At 41.6% G+C, this 18,426-nt stretch overlaps 1 protein-coding gene across 5 annotated transcripts in view; it reads left to right on the top strand.

Annotated features, from left to right (window-relative positions):
* The first annotated feature begins 1,460 nt into the window (after positions 1 to 1,460).
* The window catches only part of LOC135114919 (sarcosine dehydrogenase, mitochondrial-like), a 50,223-nt gene continuing 33,257 nt past the window's right edge, over positions 1,461 to 18,426 (top strand). The window contains exons 1-4 of one of the 5 annotated variants that reach the window (XM_064031183.1): positions 1,461 to 1,568; positions 13,182 to 13,321; positions 13,865 to 14,030; positions 14,598 to 14,761. In XM_064031183.1, the coding sequence (XP_063887253.1) occupies positions 13,214 to 13,321; positions 13,865 to 14,030; positions 14,598 to 14,761 (438 nt within the window). In that variant the 5' untranslated portion in view covers positions 1,461 to 1,568; positions 13,182 to 13,213. The other 4 variants (XM_064031182.1, XM_064031181.1, XM_064031184.1 and 1 more) reach the window with 4 other exon arrangements.

Below are 18,426 nucleotides of genomic sequence, written 5' to 3'. Positions count from 1 at the left end.
ATCTGATCGCTAGTAGAAGGAAGAGTTGCAACAGATGTCACTACACCAGCAAGGGAGGAAATATCAGAGGGAAGAACAGTAGGAATATAAATATTCCATAGAGTGATTCAATTGATGGCAGGGAAAAGACTGCACATGGTGTTGAAGCCTATGAGAAGATCAGCATTGAAAGATACATCAGATACAATATAAAAATAATCACTTATGTCTGGTTCCTGGTGTGATAAAGACATTGATGAGAGTACTTTCTCATGAGGTAGGATAATTTTTCCAGATATACCATTGAGACTGACATCAGAAGGTAATGTAGTGATGAGATCCTGAGAAGAGGAAGAGAGTTTCCGAAATACATACATTTTGATAAGGTTAACTGCAGCACCCATGTCAAAGAAAGCTTTGTGTGAAAGTGACACGTAACATATCATAATACCATTGAATAATCCAGCATATCGTATGTTAATTGTAGGAAGTGCTGAGTTAGGAGGATGTGCGAAGCTTACCTTTTGTTTTGTACGATGTTTAGGTACATAGTAAGGAGAAGACTTAAAGGATAGGCGATATTATGGTGGATTGGTCAGAGAAAGGCGCGAAGAGTTTTCCGACGATGTTTGTGAGATTCGTGTATGAAGGTGATATGAGGAGTAGCGGTGGCTTCAGTAGACATTATGGCAGGTAATGAAGGAGAGAGTGCAGACTGTGAGCGTGTTTGCATGAGCGACGTGAAGTGTATAGATAATTAGGAAACAATAGGCACAGAAATATAAAAAACACACGATATGATAACAGCACACAATATAACACAGAATAATGCACAAAATAATAACAGCCAATAACAATAATAATGAAAGACAGAAGGGAATGATATAAACACTGATAGGCAGACAGACAGACAGACAGACGGCAGGAGACAGAAAGGGAGGCAGACAGACAGAAGAATTAGATAAATGGACAGATAGGCACCACTGAAGAGCAGAAGAAGGAAGAATGAAAGACAAGGATAATCTGGATCGGATTTGATACTTAAATGTTCGTAAGGAGGTGACAGCAGATGACTGGAGGAGCACGGCTGGGCAGACGTGAGAAGATGACCTTGGACGGTCCGGCAGGGAGAAGGTGGTGATGACGGCTGCGCGTAAACGTCCCAGGAAGGTCGTCCGATGATAAGGGATGGCCGTGAGCACTGGTGGGTGGGTGGTGGGTGGGGGTTGCTCGGGAAAGGACCCAAGTCCGTGAGCACTGGGAGGAGCCAAAGGACACCCACTTCTCGGGAGGAAAGCAGGAACGACGACCAAGATCAAGATCAAGACCAGCACGTCTGCAGGGACGAGTCACGAGTAACGTGGGAGCGGCCAGGATAGAGAGAGAGAGAGAGAGAGAGAGAGAGAGAGAGAGAGAGAGAGAGAGAGAGAGAGAGAGAGAGAGAGAGAGAGAGAGAGAGAGAGAACACGTGTCGTATCAGCGTTGCACTTGCCTCGATAAGGCGTGATATTCTTGTCTCAGTGTGTACTTATGAGTCTTCGTGTGTCTTCGATCGCACAACACCGCTTTGCCACCACTGCTCTAGATTTGTGCGTCACCAGTGTATCAGATTTGTTATCCACCTCTTGTTCTGGAGTGATTGTCACCTCTGTTCTGAGTTGATCATTGTTGCTTGCCCAGTTGATTGATGATGCTTGGTGTGTTGGTAGCGTGGAGGACCAGAGTAAGGTGGTGATTCTGGTAGCTTGGAGGTCGTGGGTAGTTGGTTGATATAGATGATATGTGTGCGAGTAAAAGACACGATGATGAGAGTTCCTCTAGATTTAATAGTAGATAGTTTGTACACAATGGATTTGAGACGAAATTGTAATGTGACAATTGATTGTTTTCTCTATCTCTTTAATGTGATATGATTGATAAGTGAGCAACATCTCTCAAGCTGACTGTGACTAAGCGGAACTGGGTGAGAGATCGAGACTGACTGCTCGTGACTGGGTGACTGACTGACTGTGTCTCTGACTGGGACTGAACTACCGAATGAACTGAGAGCTCGCTACCATGCGGCTGTATTTATCTGAGCTAGGTGGATCGTAGATAGTTATCCCTAAGGACTGGAAGTGAATGTGAAATTCTCTTGAGAGGTAGAGAAAGGGGAATGAACACAGGTGTTATCCCTAAGGACTGGAAGTGGGTGTGAAATTCCCTCGAGATAGACAAGGAGGAGAAATGACCAGGAAGGAAGACGAACATAAGTATGCAGGTGTTATCCCTAAGGACTAGAAGTGGGTGTGAAATTCCCTTGAGAGGTGAAGAAGAACCAGGAATGAAGGCCCAGTTGGCTATAGTATACGTGGGATGAATATATGAAATAGTGAATATACATATTTATAATAATAGTAATTGTTGAGACTGATACAATATAATTCACATATTTCTTGCATTACAATTATCACTGAACATTGCCACTATCGATTTCCTAAATATCAAGCAACGGTAATTTTCATATACTATCAATTTCTCCAAGTCAAGTACTCACATCAGCTGTGAGGGCAACTCTTTTCTATCGTTTTTTTTTTTTTTTTGAATCATGATGACACAAGCCTGCATCACCCTTCAGAAAATTTCAACATTATTTCTGTCGCTCACTTTGTATCAAAGCTACTACCTATATATTGTTAATTTTTCGGCTCGTATGTTTACTCCATTAAATTTATCGTCTTCCCGCACTTGCTTCTCTCTCTAAATTTTTGCTTAATAAATCCTCTCCTTACGTCTCTGAGCAACTAAATTTCTGGTATGAAACAGAATCTGCCATTTGTGGGATTAAGTGTTTTTAAAATGAAATTTTATCCTTACCATCGTCTATACAATTCTCTAGCACCTGTGTTCCGTGCTGTGGCTCAATCTACATGTAACTACTAATATATCACTACCGTCTAGAAGTCAACAATATTCACATTTTTATACCAGTTATGATGACAACACCTATGGCATGCTGCACATTTTTATTGTCTTGATATGTGTGTATCCCTACGTGTTTCTCCTTCCCCCATTTGTTTGTATGTTTCTGGTGAAACAAGTAACTGATGACCATTAGAAGAGATCTTAATTCCCTTATCACACAAGCAATATAACTCTCCGAACATATTTTAAGGCGCTTTTTTAATCGGAGTAAGACGGTTTAAGCAGTCAAATAAGATAACCAAGAAAAATGTATGGGGGTGAGAGCTTGTATGGCGACAATTTGCGAGTAACACAGACGCAGAATGAACAACTTAACTGATTTTTATAATAAATGTGTGTGTGTGTGTGTGTGTGCGCGCGCGCGTTGTTACCTCACCTCATCAGCCAATCATCACAGTGGACTGCAGTTGGAGCCTATTTTATGGTAGGTCCCAGAGGTGGAGCTCCTGCCTTCATGGCAAGTTGTACCCAGTAGTAGTAGTAGTAGTAGCGGTAGTAGTAGTAGTAGTAATTGTAGTGGTGGTGGTGGTGGTGGTACAGTGTAGAAGCAGCAGCAGCAGCAGCAGCAGTAGTAGTAGTAGGAGTAGTAGTAGTAGTAGTAGAAGTAGTAGTAGTAGTAGTAGTAGTAGTAGTAGTAGTAGTGGTGGTGGTGGTGATGGTGGTGGTGGTGGTACAGTGTAGAAGCAGCAGCAGCTTACCACAACAAAACAACAACAACAATAACAACAACAACAACAACAACAACAACAACAACAACAACTACTACTACTACTACTACTACTACTACTACTACTACTACTACTACTACTACTACTACTACTACTACTACTACCACTACTATTACTACTACTATTATTATTATTATTCTTATTACAACTACTTCTTCTCCTACCACTACTACTACTACTACTACTACTACTACTACTACTACTACTACTACTACTACTACTACTACTACTACTATTACTACTACTACTACAACTACCAATACAACAACAACAACAACGACAACAACAACAACAACAACAACAACAATAACAACAACAACTACTACTACTACTACTACTACTACTACTACTACTACTACTACTACTACTACTACTACTACTACTACTACTACTACTTTAACTACTATTACTACTACTACTATTACTATTACTACTACTATTACTGCTACTACTACTACTACTACTACTACTACTACTACTACTACTACTACTACTACTACTACTACTACTACTACTACTACTACTACTACTACTACTACTACTATCATTACTGCTACTACTACTACTACTACTACTACTACTACTACTACTACTACTACTACTACTACTACTACTACTACTACTACTACTATTACCACTACTACTACTGCTACTGATACTATTACTACCGTAACACTTTTCTATGACAAATGCCCTTGAGCTAACCTCCACTTGAGGTGGAACTTATGTCAGTAAGCATGGACTGCTCGTGATAACGTGGCAGGGAGGTGGAGCATGTGTTTCAAAACATAATATCAGCTGCGGCTTGTCGATAGCAAAGTGCTGCTCACCGTTATTTTGAGCTTCGTTACGGGTATATGTGGAAAGAGTAAAGTCAGTCTGCTTATTCACTTGGGTGAGATCAGGTTGTGTTTACTTCAGTTAAATACACACATGAAAAAAATTACGCTTTGTACTCGTACTAGCGGCTACACCAGTATGGTGCTGGCAAGTGCAGTGTTGGGTGGTTGGGAGTTCAGTACAGAATGACGGAACGAGTTGTGCCTGCCACGGTACTGTTGCAAAAGTGATGTAACATATTTGGTAGCTTTTGTTCACATAACGATATATGGAAGACGTTCGTTTCTACTCATGGTACCTTTGGAAATTTTGCTAGTGAAATCATAAAGTATTCCAACATAAGATAGATATATTAATATAACACGTGCGCTTTTTGATGAGTCGCTTAGTGGAAGGTGGCGTAAATATATCATGACTATCAATCTGATTTAGTGATCCCAAGGCATTCAAACAGTTAACGGATGAAGGTCGAGTATTGGGCACATCCGTTACCTGGATGAGGAGTTGCAAGGCCCCACACCAGACAAGTGAATGAATACAAGGGAGCCACGCTCACCGACTTGTTCTCTTCGTGTTCTTGAAGAATTTTCAGTCATAATTATTTCGGTTGTAACTTTCTAATTGGTCTCTTCTGAGAAGCAATTCAGACAACGTAGGAAGAATTTCACATCATGATTTTGCGTTCATGTTTACAGACTGCCAAAAGTAATTTCTACACTGAAGGACGTGTGTGTGTGTGTGTGTGTATGTGTGTGTGTGTGTGTGTGTGTGTGTGTGTGTGTGTGTGTGTGTGTGTGTGTGTGTGTGTGTGTGTGTGTGTGTGTGTGTGTGTGTGTGTGTACGTATTTGTCTATGTAAACAATATATATATATATATATATATATATATATATATATATATATATATATATATATATATATATATATATATATATATATATATATATATATACATATGCATTATGCATAACTGCATGACTGCATGTAGACCATACTCCCTCTTAAAGTTCACGAGAAAGATTTTAGTGTTTCGTCCTTAACTTTATATTGTGTAATTATACAAAAATAAGATTGAAAAATATGAACTGTCAGCGCTGAGCTCTTATAGGAGCGGCTGTCTGGCAATAATTGATGCAATATATTGATTTTGTAACAAAATCCCGAACACATCCGCACCCGCATCTATGTGGATGTCATAATCTGACATCCTCATCCACAGCTGATATTTGGCCGTGACCAAGAGAGTGATGAAATCCTGAGTGTGTTTAATTGGGAGGGTGGAGAGGCTGGTGTGGCCGCCTCCTCATTTGTTGATACGTCACCGTCCCCTGTGAGGTCTGAGTTGGGCTGGTGCCGCCCTTTCTTTTGTTGGGGCACTGATGAAATTGATGGGGTTGAATACCCAGTAACTGTTTTAAGAGATACAGCTGCAGAGCAGTCGCTGTGCAGGAATGTTACTGTGAGGAGAGTTGCCTCCGATCAACCAGTGTGGTGCCGGGGAATTGGCGTCGAGGAGAGAGCATCGCTACAGCAGAGATTAGGCTGTCATGCCCGCTAGTGACCGCGGAGGCGCGGGTGTCACTAACGGAGAACCTGCCAGTGTCGGGGGCCTATTTCCTTCATGGAATAACCTGGCAAGAGGATGAGTCTGGGTGCAGTCCCCATCCGCGGACGCCGACCCGGATGTGGAGGCTGCTGATGTTGCTAACTGTTTGTTGTGCTACTCGTTCTGAGGCGAGGCAAGCACCCCAGCCTCGGACGTTCGCGGGATCTGTGTCTCCAGGGGTCGACTGCAATAAGGCAGGGCCACCGCAAAAGGAGTGCAGTATTTGTATTGGGGCCGCAGTGGAGCAGAGTGCCCAGAGGCCTGTCCCGCTGCTGGCCAGGGTTTGGACGACTCAGAATCAAACTCGTCTTTGATTCAGAGTGCAGGGGCTGACTGCAGAAGCACAGAACCACCACAGAAAGCATCTAACTTTGTAGAGAGTGTTGCCAAGGGTGAGGCTGGGGTGATGAGTTTGGGTTGTTTGTTTGATGGCTTACCTCACTGCAGAGCCTCTCGGAGGTGATGCTCAGGCTGAGTTGTCACCTGGTCTTGAGGCTGTGGGCGTCGGTACTCAGTCTGGGCCTCAGCCCAGTCTGGTGTGTCACAGGTCACTGCTGAGGGCGGGAAGATTCCTGACTCTGCTGGGGAGGCGGGAGTTTCCTCCCCTGTGGGGTGCACCGGAGGCGGGGAGCAGACGGCTCCCCTGATGGGGACCAGTTTGCCGGGGCGTTTGCTTACGTGGTGAGCCACCCGTGCTGGCAGCTGCTTCTACAACTGTCAGTGTAGTTAAGGAAGGTTCTGTCCCTCGAGTATGTGTTGCCCCACTGCTTGCCAGGGCAGGAGTGGATGGCAAGAAAGCAGAGGGTCGGTAGCGTGTGTTGAGAGCAACAATATTGTGAATAGCCGGCGGAGAGAGGAGGATAGAAGTTTGGAGCTCCATTTTGATGTGCCATCCGCATTTAAGGAGGCACGAGTGCCCGGTGCTATGCCGTTTTGGAGTCCGGTTGAGTTGGGAGCGTTTGACGCGGTTTTAATTATCAGGTGTGCCCAATTTTGTTGGGCGTAATCGCGCGGGTCAGGTTAGCCTGATGACCTCTTGTCTGGGGCCTCTCTGTTGTGCTATGGCTAGTTTTGTTCCCCTTAGTATGGGGATTGTTTGTAATGTTACTTCCCGAGCCCGAGTTGTGACGTTGTTATTGACGCAAGCGTTACGGCTCCGCGTCGAGAGGCAGCGCTGTGTAAGACTGCCTGCGATATTTTGTTGCTTGCCGCTCATGGGGAACCTTCAGTGTTGTTGAGGGCTGCCTGTGGCCAAGTTGTTGTTGATGATTGTCAGGTGCTGGGCCCGAGATGTATGTGTTGATGGATGTCGGCTTCCTCGAAGCGACAAGGTATCTGTGATAAGTGTATGTACGCGGGAGCAGTTGCTGGGACCGGTGAGGCTGGCCCAGTGGCACGTTGGCTGGCTAATTAATGTACATGTACAATTATTTATCCCTCTGTACGATGTACGATAGTGTTCCTCATTATCGTACAGTTTGTACCATGATTTTCTGTATTTCGTACGATTTGTACGATAATTTTCGATGTTTACTAAATAGTTGTATAGAGTATTGCGAGAGTTGAAAAAAAAAAAAAACAGTAACTGTTCCTTAGTTTCATAAAGTGTCTGGAAAAATAAACAGCGGGACTGGGAGGTTTCATATTACTGTTAGAGAGACGAGAAATTCACGCGTTCAGAACCTGTGAAGCACACGTCGCGGACTCGCGGGTCTGGTAGGCCTAAGTAGATCAGAAGAACCTTCATTCAGTATAGACTCATCTTCAGGATCCAAAAAGAGAAAGATGAGCTATTTGTGATGCTTTCTTAACCTATGCATCTTACAGGCAATTAGTTACAGAATAACTGAATAGCCTTACTTCTGTTTCTGTGTAGTTAATGAGAAGAGGCAAGTTTATGAGTATGTTATAATATCCACCACCCAATGTTATGTTACATCAGACAGAAATGTTAAATATCATCGTGGCTATTTAAGATTATTAAAGTAAGTGATAACTTAGTGTTCATGTAAAAGAGGCAAATGTGTAGCATCGTGAGTTCAAGCAGTGAAATATGTCATATGTGTTTAGTACTCTACGCAGGCACCTGCTGGCCCTTCTAGACAGGCTGAGGTATCTACTTCAGACTCTCAGTCTTGTCGTCAGCAACGATATAGGAAGGAATGGGAAATAGACCCTGCTTTCAAGCCGTGGCTACAGGAAACACCTGAGTAAAATTTGTAACGTTACCATGACTACAGAGCTAACATTGCTAAAAAATCATGCAAAAGGCAAAAGACACTTCATATTTCAAGGATACAACGGACAAGCAGGTACCAGTATCAACCTTCTTTAAGAAAAAAAAAAAAAAAACACAAAAGATCCTTTGGCTAGGGCAGAAATAAAGCTGGCAGGTGTTATAGCTACACATAATGTGCCTTTTAAGGTAATGGATCACTTGTCAGAGATCTTGAGAGATATTTTCAATGACTCCAAGATAGCACTGGAATTTGCTATGAAAAGAACTAAAGCAACTGCAGTTGTAACTAATGTCATAAGAAAGTCCTACAAAGAACAACTTGCTCACAAACTAAGAGAAACAAAATTAAGCTTACTTACGGACGAGTCTACTGACGTTGGTTCCATAAAAAAACATCTTGTTTTCTAATAAGAATCTTTGATCATGATACTGAGAGTGTTGAAAGTAAATTCTGGGAGCTGTGTGAAATTTACAATACAGCCAACCCTGAAAATGTTGGAAAAAGAGCCAGTGCTAGCAATCTCCATGAGGAAATGATGAAAACATTTGAGAAACATGAAATCCCAGTTACACAAATGATAGGTTTTGGGGCTGATGGGTGTAGTGTAATGACGGGAGCTCACAATTCAGTTGCAAGTCGCTTCCGTAATGAATGCCTGGTCTTTTTGTACTCAAATGTGTTTGCCATTCTGCTCACCTCTGTGCCAGTGAGGCTTGTAAGACTTTACCTAGAAGGTGTGAGGATTTAGCAAGAGAGGTGTACAATCTCTTTAAGTGTAATAGCAAGCACCAGAGTGAGTTTGTACAATTTCAGTCTTTTATTCACTTGAAGCCCCACAAGATGCTACATCCATCACAGACGAGGTGATTGTCAATGGCTGCTGTTGTTCAGAGGCTCTTGGAACAATGGGAAGCTCTTCGGTTGTTTTTCTCAGACATGTGGTTATCTGGGAAGCTAGTTGCTGCTGAGCTAATTTTCAATTCTCCACATGACCCTTTCATTAAGTTGTACTACTACTTATCTGACTTTCAGTCAGATAAGCCAGTGGTAACAGTGCTCCATGAAAAAGTAAGTGTTCTTTTTAAAGATATTCTCCTTTCATTCATGGAGAGAGAATATGTAATGAAAACAGAACTTTGTTTGATAGATCCAAAATAGAAACGATAAGCATCTCAGACGCACAGAAATGTATCTAGGTCTAAAAGTGTTACAGGAACTGCAAGATTCCCGTGTAACAGCAAGAAAATCTGAGTTGCAGGATTTGTTCCAACGTTGCCACAACTTTATGTCTGTGGCTTGCTGTGAAATTAAAAAGAGGTATGATTTCAGCGACATTGTCATCTCAAAACTGAATTGTCTGAGTCCAACTAATGCTTTATCATTGAATTTTAGGAAGTGCATTTCCCCTTCTTGTATCTCCAGAAGACAGCTCATTATTGCAAAGACTGGATGATCAATGACGAATATTGCCACTGGAGTGTGACAACCCAGCCGTGAATATAAAGGACAGTGATAAGTTTTGGGCTGCATCATTAAAAGATAAACCAAACTTAACAGGCCTGTCACAGTTTGCACTCTCTGTTCTTAGCCTACCCCATTCGAATGCAGAATGTCAGAGTTTTTAGTAAAATTAACCTTTTCAGAACTAAGATAAGAAATAGGTTGAAGACAGCAACTGTAAATGGAGCACTGCTAGCAACAGAATGTATGAAGTCTACTGGATCATGCTTTAAAAACTAACCCGACAAATGATATGTATTCTTTCTTGACAGCCAAAGAACTATACAGTAACACCTCACATTCTGACTCTGAGTAATGTTATAAGCCATGAGGTATAGCTTATGTCTAGAATATGAATAGTTATTTTCAATTACATACAAATATGAAAGTTTTTCTTAAAAAAAAAGTTTCATTTCATTACACTGATGATGCTTTCCTCTGGACCGTTGAGGTCTGTTCTTTACTTGGCTGTTTGTTATTATACTGGGAGAAATTTTACGCAGTGTTTGCTGTTATCCCTGGATTTGGACTTTACCACATGTGTTAGCTCAGCTCCCTTGCACAAGATCCCACGGAGCCACGAGCGAGCAAGCGGGAGTGACATTGTGGACACAGTAAAGGCCTGAGGGAGAGTTTTGTTTGGCTGGGAGATATTTTGCCTGGCCCTGCCGTGATGATGATGCACCAGAAGACTACGGTCCCTGGTGGGCTCATTGTGTGTTGCAAGGAGGCAGGGATGTCACTGTTGCATGGTGACTGAAGTTTGTATGGTGTAGAGAAGATACAGAGGGAGTACGTTGTGTAGTAGAGAGAAGAGGAGAGGTGAGAATTGGCGTTGGAGAGTAGTGAAGGCAGAGACCGAGGAGACGACGGAGACGGAGGAGTGACCGGAGTCACAGGCAGAGTTGGCGCAGCTATGGCTGTTAGAAGAGAGATCTTAATATGATGCCTTGCAGAAGAAAGCTTGCACGCCAGTGTAGCAGAGGAAACCACAGGTCCTGGCGTAGAACCAGAGAAGGATCTGGCAGGAGGAGTAGGAGGAAGAGAGAGAAAAAGCGGCAGTCTAAGTTTGGAGGATGAAGTGGGAGCCCTGTTGTTTTCAGTTGCTATAGTAATCAATTATGTGTATACTATAGTAGTCTTTGATATTCTATGATGAGTATACGCCCGATTAGTTATGTGTTGATTTTGAATTTGTTGTTCCTGAAATTTTTGTAAGCTTGTGTTTATCTTCCGAAAATTTTTGTTTACGAGGAAGCGTGTTGTGTGGAGCGAGATAACGCGATGTAAAACGAAGGAATAAGAGCGAATGAGAAAAGAAAAATGAGAGAGAGAGAGAGAGAGAGAGAGAGAGAGAGAGAGAGAGAGAGAGAGAGAGAGAGAGAGAGAGAGAGAGAGAGAGAGAGAGAGGCTGGGGGCAAGGCTTGGACGCGTCCTGGATTCCCAGCCTGAAGCTCCTATGCTTATGGTATAATATTTATTCGCGCAGTCACTCTTACTTTCCACGTAAATTTCCTTACTTCCCTTTGTCCATTCAATCTCAGTCTCATCCAGTATTAAGTAGAAGAGTTGCTCTTGACAAAGTAAGCAGTATTCATCTAGTCTCCCTAGTTTGATCATTAGAATTTTCAGAAGTAAAGTGTTTTGTTCGTGTAAGACAGCGCGAGGAGCAGACAGTGCGACGCGCAATTATGTGGGTGGATGTATGTACGAGTATGTATGTATGTCACCGTCCCATCCCATCTCTTATACACACCGCCTGGTAACCGAGTGGGAGAGTGTGTGGCGCACTTTCCCAGTCACTACGTAGAGCTTAGACGCAGATATATTGAGACGGCACTAATATCCTATATATATATATATATATATATATATATATATATATATATATATATATATATATATATATATATATATATATATATATATATATATATATATATATATATATATGGGGAGAAAGAGTCTTGGTTTCCCTTGCCACAACTGTCTCTAGATGATGCTGATCTTGACCAGACTGTTTTAGATTGATGAAATACTTGCCGAGTCTGTTGAGATGATTTTTTTTTCTTTATGTAGGAAGGACACTGGCCAAGGGCAACAAAAATCCAATAAAAAAAAAATACCCACTGAAATGCCAGTCCCATAAGAGGGTCAAAGCAGTGGTCAAAAATTGATGAATAAGTGTCTTGAAACCTCCCTCTTGAAGTAATTCAAGTCATAGAATGCTGGAAATACGGAAGCAGGCAGGGAGTTCCAGAGTTTACCAGAGAAAGGGGATGAATGATTGAGAATACTGGTTAACTCTTGCGTTAGAGAGGTGGACAGACAGAGCTGAAAGAGTTTGACTAGGCAAAGTGCAATCATGGAGGCGCAGTTTCGGAGAACAATAGGAGGGACACCATCAGGTCCATAAGCCTTCGTAGGGTTTAGGACAGCGATTTAATTACAGACGTGACGATATTGATGTATTCTCTCTCTGAGCTGATACGAACTGGACTGGTCGTGAATTGATGATGAACTGAGCAGATTGATGTGACCCGAACACTCTCGGAAGACTCTCTCAAGACTGACTCTCTCAACAGACTGAATGCCTAGCTACGCGTACGTGCTCTATTTATGTGGGAGAAACGGATTAGAAATACAACTTCTGGGATGAAGAATGATCAATGAGATGCTTGGAAATGGGGTGAATTGACCAATGACCAGGAAGGAAGACTAGAAGCGAATGCAGTTGTTTTCCCTAAGGACTGGTAGGAATGTAGGGGAGGTGTGATATTCCCTTGAAAAGGAGAGAGGAAGGAGAAAGGTTAAAAATAGATCAGACTGGCTGGCTATGTGGGCACACATGGAACACCACACACACACACACACACACACACACACACATATATATATATATATATATATATATATATATATATATATATATATATATATATATATATATATATATATATATATATATATATATATATATATATATATATATATATATATATATATATATATATATATATATATATATATATATATATGTGTGTGTGTGTGTGTGTGTGTGTGTGTGTGTGTGTGTGTGTGTACACTCATACACATACGTACATAATATAAATCGTGAAGAGGAATTGAAGGAATAAGTTTCCTTTTAAACTATGCAATCATATAATAGATTAGAATACAGTTATGGAAAAGTTCATGCTTATCACTCTTGTTTTCATTAACGTGTTGAAATTTATGTATACAGTACCTACTCGTATATTTATCTCTTCTTTTATTTTTCATAATTATTTTATTTATTTCTTTTTTCTTTTTTTTATTTTTTAGCTGGAAGGATCTGCTCTGTGAGCCGTGGTACCATGTGGAGGCGCGCTATGCTGCACGGCAGTCTCCTGCTGCATCTGCCGGCGAGGACCACCAGTTTTCTGCCGGCATCTCATCCTACCTTCACCACCTTTATGGGTCAGGTGCGTCCCTCATGAGTTATTCACTTTCTGGTAAATCTAATGTTATTATAATAATCAGATGAAGTGAAGACATGAGGCATCGCCAGAATAATATATTACTAAAGTCTAGAAAGCTTATAGGACTTAAGTCAACGTAAAAAAAAAAAGTCATCAGTAGCGTTGTGTTGCGAGAGTCTTGCCTGTGGAACATTACTTTTCAACGTGATCTTTAGCTCTTTTGCTTCCTATTGCCTCAGCATTTCCTTCTTTTGTTTTATTTCCTTCCTTTCTCTTTCCTGCCAAAAATAATAATGTATTTTGCTTTTTCAGTTTTTGCATTGTTAAAAATGAAGTATTCAGTTATGTTCTGCATACAGCTACTGTCATTTCAGAGTTTTCTTTACGCTTGGCACCACCGCACAACTTCTCATTACTTTCATGGCACACTTCACATTGTGTCTTCTTGGAATCTTTTCTCTCATTTAGATTTAGTATATGGATGATAGTTTTTTGTTTCGTTTCGTACAAGACGTAGATGATAAAGGAGCCTGGGTCTGCCTTTAGGCTAAAAAAAATCAAGGAGGTGCGAATCAGGATGTCGGGGGCCTGCCAGGCGAGGTTGATGTGGTGGTGGTGGGGGGAGGAGTGCTGGGCTGCAGTTCCCTGTACCATCTGGCCAAACTAGGCGTCACCAACACCATCCTGCTGGAGGCTCACGAGTTGACGGCAGGTGAGTGACACGCCAAATTAATGTTAGTAAGTCCTTAGCGTATCTTTACTTACAACATTTATATCATTGCGTTTTCGTCGTCACTGTCATTTAGTGCAGCACGGCAGTCGTGGAGAATTACTGCATATATAATATATAGTAAATTACTAAAAACAGTGGAAAGAATCCTTGTGACTTCGTTTGCTGCTTCAAGATATTATTGTTACTGCTTTCAATTTGTGCATATGGTTATCTAAAAATCATTTTAAATAAGCATAAGAGCATAAGAACATAAAAAAATAAGGGAAGCTGCAAGAAGCCATCAGATTTACATGTGGCAGTCTCTGTATGAAATATACCTAGCTATTTTCACATATCATCCTCATCTATAAATCTGTCTAATCTTCTCTTTAAGCTCCATCTTAATTTTGACAGAACAAAAGCTGTATTATTGTAGAATGACAAAAAAAAAGAAAAGCTGTGTAGAGCGGAAGAAGCACCCTGATATGGGAGATGGATGAGCTAGGAGAACAAGAGACGAGAGAGAAGTGCGCATGCACTTGCCTTAAATATACCTCACCTCCACAGGAACAACATGGCACACCGCGGGATTAATGTCCACCATGGGAAGAAGCGAGACGGACTACTCTCTTCGGAATACAACACTCAATATGCTTCGTCGCCTGGAGGAGGAAACGGGCGTCAGTCCCGGATTGATAGAAAACGGTTCAGTTTATATTTCTTCAACGAGGGTAAAAGAAGCCTTAGAGTTGGGGATCATTAGTACCCCTTATGTTTTTTGGTCAGTTTCTGCATTCTGATGTACTGTACATCTTTCACATGGATAACTGAAGAGTTAAATTATTTATAACTTTTTGTATTTTATATATATATATATATATATATATATATATATATATATATATATATATATATATATATATATATATATATATATATATATATATATATATATATATATATATATATACATATATCACAGGAGGAGGCAGTAGACACCTGCCGAAACGATAATTACTCCCAGTGAGGTCTAAAGCACTGTTCAGGGGGTGCTATGAACTTATCATTAAACCCAGATGTGACCTCACTGAACGTTTCCTTTTGTGTCTCACAACACAACGGGACAGTCACAGCCTGCCTTCTAAAGACAACTCTCTTCCTCCACACAAAACTACAAGCACCTAATAACACACACACCCTTCACTCAAAAATTTCAAAATTATCATGGCGACTCCTACACCAGTCTCGGAGTCCCCATCTGGGGAGGGGACCATAAATGTCCCCAGGTCGAACTGCCTTTCTGTCGACGACCCTAAGTGTCTTGACACCCCCCTCAACTTTTTCTTCATTAACTTCTGCAACATTCGCGGTCTAAGATCTAATTTTCAATCTGCAGAACACCACCTCTCCTCTTCTAAACCTCATCTTCTTTTCCTCACTGAAACTCAGGTGTCTGAGGGAACTGACAGTAGCCCCTTTTCTGTTCCTTCCTACTTTCTCTATCCTCATTTTCGATCCAAAGCTGGATGTTGCGTTTATGTGCCCAATGACGTAACCTGCTCTCGTGCCTTGAATCTTCCGAGTTTTCCACCATCTAGCTACGACTACAGAGTCACTCTCAAAACTAAATTTATCTGTGCTTTATACCTCTCACCTAACTCCTCCAACTATAAGAAATTCTTTGACTACTTAACTTCCAAAGTGGAGCACATTCTGACCCTCTTCCCTTTTGCAGAGATCTCCATTCTTGGAGACTTCAATGTTCACCACCAACTTTGGCTTTCCTCTCCCTTCACTGACCATCCTGGTGATCTAGTCTTCAACTTTGCTATCCTCCACGACCTAGAGCAATTGGTGCAACACCCTACTCGTATTCCTGACCGTCTTGGAGATACGCCCAACATTCTTGACCTTTTCCTGACCCCTAATCCTTCTGCTTATGCTGTCACCCTTTCTTCTCCGATGGGCTCCCCCGATCACAATCTCGCATCTGTATCTTGTTCTATTACTCCAGGCCCTCCTCAGGACCCCGCTAAGCGAAGGTGCCTCTGGCGTTTTGCCTCTGCTAGTTGGGGGGACCTGAAGAGGTATTTTGTTGATTTTCCTTGGAATGACTACTGCGTCCGTGTCAGAGACTCATCTTTGTGTGCTGAACGCATAACAGAGGTGATAGTGTCTGGCATGGAGGCGTACATTCCTTACTCTTTTTCTCGACCTAAACCTTTCAAACCTTGGTTTAACACAGCTTGTTCTCGTGCTATACATAAGAACATAAGAACATAAGAAATAAGGGAAGCTGCAAGAAGCGACCAGGCTTACACGTGGCAGTCCCTGTATGAAATATACCTACCTATTTCCATCTATTATCCCCATCCATAAACTTGTCTAATCTTCTCTTAAAGCTCTCTAGTGTCCTAGCACTAACAACATGATTACTGAGTCCGTTCCACTCATCTATCACTCTATTTGAGAACCAATTTTTTCCTATCTCCTTCCTAAACCTAAATTTTTCAAGCTTGAACCCGTTATTTCTTGTTCTACCCTGGTTGCTGATCCTAAGAATTTTGCCTACATCCGTCTTGTTTTAACCCTTATACCACTTAAAGACTTCTATCAGGTCCCCTCTTAACCTACGTCTCTCTAAAGAATGTAAATTTAACAGCTTCAACCTCGCCTCGTAAGAAATACTCCTCATCCCTTGTATCCTTTTAGTCATTCTCTTCTGTACTGATTCTAATAGACCTATATCTTTCCTGTAATGTGGGGACCAGAACTTCACAGCGTGGTCTAGATGAGGTCTGACCAGCGCCAAGTATAACTTTAATACTACTTCCGGCCTTCTACTTTTAACACTCCTCAAAATGAATCCTAGTACCCTATTTGCCCTGTTTCTGGCTTCTATGCATTGTTTCCCTAGACGGAGTTCAGAGCTAACTATAACTCCTAAATCTTTCTCGTACCCTGTACCTACCAGAGTTTGATTGTTTAATGTGTACCTATTGTGTGGGTTTCCTCTACCTACGCTAAGCACTTTGCATTTATTGATATTAAATTGCATTTGCCATCTATCCGTCCATTCATTCATTCTATCTAAATCTGCCTGCAAGGCGATGGCATCCGATTCTGACCTAATTACTCTACCTATCTTTGTGTCATCCGCAAATTTACTAACATCACTACTAATTCCACTATCCAAGTCATTGATATATATTAGAAATAACAATGGCCCTAATACTGATCCCTGTGGCACCCCACTAATTACATGACTCCACTCGGATTTCGAGCCGTTTATTATCACTCTCTGTCGCCTGTCACTAAGCCATGACCCTATCCAGCCTAACACCTTCCCATCTATCCCATGTGCCCTTTGATGGGGTACCTTGTCAAATGCTTTACTAAAGTCCAGATATAAGATATCATAACTATCACCATTATCTACTGCCTCGTACACCTTGCTGTAAAAACTTAACAAATTTGTCAGGCAAGATTTCCCCTTCGTGAAGCCATGCTGTGACTGATTTATCAAGTTATGTTTGTCTAAATGTTCCCTAATGTTCCTCGCTATTATTGACTCTAACATTGACCTGTCTGAAGTTAAGCAGACAGGTCTATACTTCAGTTGTAAGTAAAATGTTAGAGTCAATAATAGCGAGGAACATGATAGAGAGGTGGCCCACTTTATATTTCTGCCCGGAACCTTGCCAAGTCTGTTCTCCAACTAGCCAAAAACTCCTTCATTAACAGAAAGTGTCAAAACCTCTCAAGATCTAACTCTCCTCGTGACTTCTGGCATCTAGCCAAAAAATATCTCCTATAACTTTGCTTCTTCATCTTTCCCTCCTTTATTTCAGCCAGATGGCACCACTGCTATCATATCTATTTCTAAAGCTGTTTCTAACTCTTCGCCCAAACCTTTGCTAAAAACTCTGCCTTGGACGATTCTGGGCTTGTTCCTCCCTCTCCTCCACCCTCTGACTACTTCATCCTACCTATTAAAATTCTTCGCAATGATGTTTTCCATGCCCTCGCTGGCCTAAACCCTCGGAAGGCTTATGGACCTAATGGGGTCCCTCTTGTTCTCCGAAACTGTGCCTCAGTGCTTGCACCTTGCCTAGTCAAACTCTTTCAGCTCTGTCTGTCAACATCTACCTTTCCTTCTTGCTGGAAGTTTGCCTACAATCAGCCTGTTCCTAAGAAGGGTGACTGTTCTAATCCCTCAAACTACCGTCCTATTGCTTTAATTTCCTGCCTATCTAAAGTTTTTGAATCTATTCTCAACAGGAAGATTCTTAAACATCTATCACTTCACAACCTTCTATCTGATCACCAGTATGGGTTCCGTCAAGGCCGCTCTACTGATGATCTTCTGGCTTTCCTTACTGAGTCTTGGTCATCC

Source organism: Scylla paramamosain, chromosome 28 (genome assembly GCF_035594125.1).
Source record: "Scylla paramamosain isolate STU-SP2022 chromosome 28, ASM3559412v1, whole genome shotgun sequence".
Taxonomy (NCBI): domain Eukaryota; kingdom Metazoa; phylum Arthropoda; class Malacostraca; order Decapoda; family Portunidae; genus Scylla; species Scylla paramamosain.
Note: the sequence above shows the minus strand (reverse complement) of the source record. Positions and strands in the feature narration are given on the sequence as shown.